Consider the following 4,867-nt stretch of genomic DNA (forward strand, 5'->3'; position numbering starts at 1 on the left):
GTGTTCAGTGGTTCTTCCATCAGATCCAGCTCCTTGTCTCTGCATCCCCCCACCCCCCCCCCCCCCACCGGGGGGGGGGGGGGGGGGGCATTATCAGTGTGTCTGTGAAGAGTGAAGAAGTAAAAATCTCAGTTTTGTTTGTCCACGGTTTAAAAAACATGAACATTGAAACACTTCACTGATTGGCTGGTATTGATCTGCTCTGACCAATGACAGCGTGAGCTTCTCGACAAATGACCGGGCTCCGAAAATCTACAGCAGTTGAACCAAGAAAGTTGGTAACCCCCCCCCCTGCACCAAACCTCACAGAGAAAACCAGTGATTTTCTCTGTCTGTTCATCTGTTTAGATTCACAGGCTGACCACAGGAGGCAGTAGAGTCTGTGAGGACACCTAGGCAGGTGTGTGTGTGTGTCTGTGTGTGTGTCTGTGTGTGTGTGTACAACCTGCTGATACAGCAGTGACACCAGGTGTGACAGACTGAGAGCTTTTACAAAAGTCAGCCTTTAATGCACTGCAGAATGAACAGATAATGTCTCTCTCTCTCTCTCTCTCTCTCACACACACACACACACCATCACACACACACACACATAGTTGCTGAGCTGTGTTGAAAATGGAAGGAACAGAAACGTTGAATTGTTGATGTGAGGATCGATTCCCAACCAGGCGATGAGAATCCTTGAACGCCTCCCGTGTCCACCAGGGGTCATGACTGAGCTGAGACTGTTTTTAAAAAAACAAAAATAGTTCCATCAAAGGCAACTGGACCAAGTAGGCTGTTTTTTTTCTGTTGGTTTTTTTTTGTTCACTCTGTTCATCCACGAGGCTTCTTCAGTTCTTCAGTTCAGCCAGGGAGTCCTGGCTCCGATTCCCAGAGGAACCACATGCATGTAGCCTGCAGGGGGCAGCCTGATCACAGCATCTCTGCTGCTAACGCAAAAATGTCCCAAATATGGGACATTTATATTTTTATGGGACTATATGGGAATTTTACATTTATGAGTGACGGGTTTGTCTTCCTGCAGGCGACGGGACCCTCAGAGTTTGGGACCTGAAGGCTGGGGCCTGCCGATTGGCTATCGCAGCTCATCAGGCCGAGATCCTGAGCTGTGATTGGTGCAAATATGACCAGGTGACCGTCTGCTGTCTTCTTTTTTTGTTTTACTACTAAAACAAAATGATGTTGAAATCCAAACCTGTTTTTTTGTCTTTGATATAAACGTTTTTATTTGTTAAACTTTGTTAAACAGAACGTCGTAGCCACAGGTTCCGTCGATTGTAGTGTGTGTGTGTGGGACCTAAGGAATGTACGACAGCCTGTCAATCAACTGAGAGGTCACACCTACGCCATCCGCAGACTCAAGGTACACACACACACACACACACACACAGAGAGTTTACTTTCATATGACAACATGATGTTTTCAACTTGAGCTGGAGTGACATCATCAAAACACCCACACCAATGGTTCTAATGACACACACACACACACACACACACACATCATTAAAATAAACATGACACGTGTGACACTGTCACATGGTCACTCACTCGACCAACAGGAAAATTCATTTTATAAACCTCACCAAACCTCATAGAGAAAATCAGTGATTTTAACTCACAGAGACACAGGAGCTGCTGGTCCTCTGCTGCCTCCTGTGGTCAGACAGTGTCACTGAGGTGAATCTGAACAGAGGATTTTGAACAGTAAAGTTACAAAAGAACTTGTTAGAACTGAGTGGTTGAATTTATGCAACTGTAAGAATGTTCAGATCCTCAGACCCCCACTCCTCCCTCCTTTGCAGTTTTCTCCTTTCAGACCCTCAGTGTTGGCCTCCTGTTCCTACGACTTCACCGTCAGGTATGGACCTTCTTTCTTCTTCTCTTTCTGATGAGACCAAAGTCCATGGAGAAAATCAGAGATTTTAGTTCAGACCAAAGTCCATGGAGAAAATCAGAGATTTTAGTTCAGACCAAAGTCCATGGAGAAAATCAGAGATTTTAGTTCAGACCAAAGTCCATGGAGAAAATCAGAGATTTTAGTTCAGACCAAAGTCCATGGAGAAAATCAGAGATTTTAGTTCAGACCAAAGTCCATGGAGAAAATCAGAGATTTTAGTTCAGACCAAAGTGTGTGTTTGGTCCAGAGCCAGAGGTGGAGAATGAACAGTGTCTGTCTTATAGCAGTGAAGACTGATCTGTGCCAACCACTGTGTTTTATTGATCTAGGTTTTCATTAGCTCAAATACTCTGCTGAGTACACACACACCAACACACACACACATGTGGTGACGCACTCACTCACTCACTCACTCACTCACTCACTCACTCACTCACTCACTCACTCACTCACTCACTCACTCACTCACTCACTCACACACACACACATACAGGTCACCACATGTTGCCCTATTTTTTGCTGCCTTTTCAATTTTTGTTCTAATTTTACCATCTATTGGTTTTTGTGTTATCCTAGTGTCTGTTATCTTAGTGTCTGTTATCCTGGTGTCTGTTATCCTAGTGTCTGTTATCCTAGTGTCTGTTATCCTAGTGTCTGTTATCCTAGTGTCTGTTATCCTAGTGTCTGTTATCCTAGTGTCTGTTATCCTAGTGTCTGTTATCCTAGTGTCTGTTATCCTAGTGTCTGTTATCCTAGTGTCTGTTATCGTGGTGTCTGTTATCCTAGTGTCTGTTATCGTGGTGTCTGTTATCCTAGTGTCTGTTATCCTAGTGTCTGTTATCCTAGTGTCTGTTATCGTGGTGTCTGTTATCCTAGTGTCTGTTATCTTAGTGTCTGTTATCTTAGTGTCTGTTATCCTAGTGTCTGTTATCGTGGTGTCTGTTATCCTAGTGTCTGTTATCTTAGTGTCTGTTATCTTAGTGTCTGTTATCCTGGTGTCTGTGATCCTAGTGTCTGTTATCCTGGTGTCTGTGATCCTAGTGTCTGTTATCCTAGTGTCTGTTATCGTGGTGTCTGTTATCCTAGTGTCTGTTATCCTAGTGTCTGTTATCCTGGTGTCTGTTATCTTAGTGTCTGTTATCCTGGTGTCTGTTATCCTGGTGTCTGTTATCCTAGTGTCTGTTATCCTGGTGTCTGTTATCCTAGTGTCTGTTATCTTAGTGTCTGTTATCCTAGTGTCTGTTATCTTAGTGTCTGTTATCCTAGTGTCTGTTATCCTGGTGTCTGTTATCCTGGTGTCTGTTATCCTGGTGTCTGTTATCTTAGTGTCTGTTATCCTGGTGTCTGTTATCTTAGTGTCTGTTATCTTAGTGTCTGTTATCTTAGTGTCTGTTATCTTAGTGTCTGTTATCTTAGTGTCTGTTATCTTAGTGTCTGTTATCCTGGTGTCTGTTATCTTAGTGTCTGTTATCCTAGTGTCTGTTATCCTAGTGTCTGTTATCCTGGTGTCTGTTATCCTAGTGTCTGTTATCTTAGTGTCTGTTATCCTAGTGTCTGTTATCCTAGTGTCTGTTATCCTAGTGTCTGTTATCCTAGTGTCTGTTATCCTAGTGTCTGTTATCTTAGTGTCTGTTATCTTAGTGTCTGTTATCCTGGTGTCTGTTATCCTGGTGTCTGTTATCCTGGTGTCTGTTATCCTAGTGTCTGTTATCCTAGTGTCTGTTATCTTAGTGTCTGTTATCTTAGTGTCTGTTATCCTAGTGTCTGTTATCTTAGTGTCTGTTATCCTGGTGTCTGTTATCCTAGTGTCTGTTATCTTAGTGTCTGTTATCTTAGTGTCTGTTATCCTGGTGTCTGTTATCCTAGTGTCTGTTATCTTAGTGTCTGTTATCCTGGTGTCTGTTATCCTGGTGTCTTCTTGAGGCTAACCTTTAGCTAATGACGTCTGTTTGTTTCAGTCCAACTCAGAAACGTGATGTTTGCTCAGCGTTAACACATTCAAACAGAATTATCACCCATTGTTGTCCAGTGTGTGCGTGTGTGTGAAGTGTGTTGATGTGTGTGTGTGTGTGTCATTGATCCTGACTCTGATCAATACTGCAGCTCATTAACATCATCTTCATCTTCATCATCTTCATCTTCTGGTTTTCAGTCTTTTCTCTTCATGTTTGTTTACACTTTTGTTCTCTTTCTGTACACACTGACCTAATGAGTACCATTATCACACACACACACACACACACACAGGCGACAGGTGTGTGCAGATTTCCACACAATAGAAGTGAAAGAATGGCTCCATGGAAACTGCAGAATAAAGAAGCTGCAGGATTCATTTGGACGATTTGTTTGGTCAACACACACACACACACACACACCCACCCCCCCACCCACACACACACACACCCCCACTCACAGGCGACAGGTGTGCGCAGATTTCCACACAATAGAAGTGAAAGAATGGCTCCATGGAAACTGCAGAATAAAGAAGCTGCAGTATTCATTTGGACGATTTGTTTGGTCAACACACACACACACAGGAGACAGGTGTGCGCAGATTTCCACACAATAGAAGTGAAAGAATGGCTCCATGGAAACTGCAGAATAAAGAAGCTGCAGGATTCATTTGCACGCTTTGTTTCGTCAACACACACACACACAGGAGACAGGTGTGCGCAGATTTCCACACAATAGAAGAGAAAGAATGGCTCCATGTAGACAGCAGAATAAAGAAGCTGCAGTATTCATTTGGACGATTTGTTTGGTCAACACACACACACACACACAGTGGGTGCTAACAGTGATTTACATCAACAAGTTACTCAATATATAATTTCTCTGAATGTTGAACGTCCCCTGATGGCCATCATTCACTGTGTGTGTGTGTGTGTGTGTGTGTGTGTGTGTGTGTGTGTGTGTGTGTTCATGCCCACACGGGACTCCATACAAACAAAGACACCTCTGTTT

At 43.3% G+C, this 4,867-nt stretch overlaps 1 protein-coding gene across 4 annotated transcripts in view; it reads left to right on the forward strand.

Annotated features, from left to right (window-relative positions):
- pex7 (peroxisomal biogenesis factor 7) overlaps positions 1 to 4,867 on the forward strand; it is a 12,916-nt gene that overhangs the window by 5,884 nt on the left and 2,165 nt on the right. For all 4 annotated transcript variants that reach the window (XM_025056787.1, XM_025056789.1, XM_025056788.1 and 1 more), the window contains exons 6-8: positions 1,028 to 1,134; positions 1,253 to 1,366; positions 1,809 to 1,864. In XM_025056787.1, coding sequence (XP_024912555.1) covers positions 1,028 to 1,134; positions 1,253 to 1,366; positions 1,809 to 1,864 — 277 coding nt within the window. The remainder of the gene's footprint in view (positions 1 to 1,027; positions 1,135 to 1,252; positions 1,367 to 1,808; positions 1,865 to 4,867) is intronic.

The sequence above is a fragment of the Cynoglossus semilaevis genome, chromosome 7 (assembly GCF_000523025.1).
Source record: "Cynoglossus semilaevis isolate Cse_v1.0 chromosome 7, Cse_v1.0, whole genome shotgun sequence".
Lineage (NCBI taxonomy): Eukaryota > Metazoa > Chordata > Actinopteri > Pleuronectiformes > Cynoglossidae > Cynoglossus > Cynoglossus semilaevis.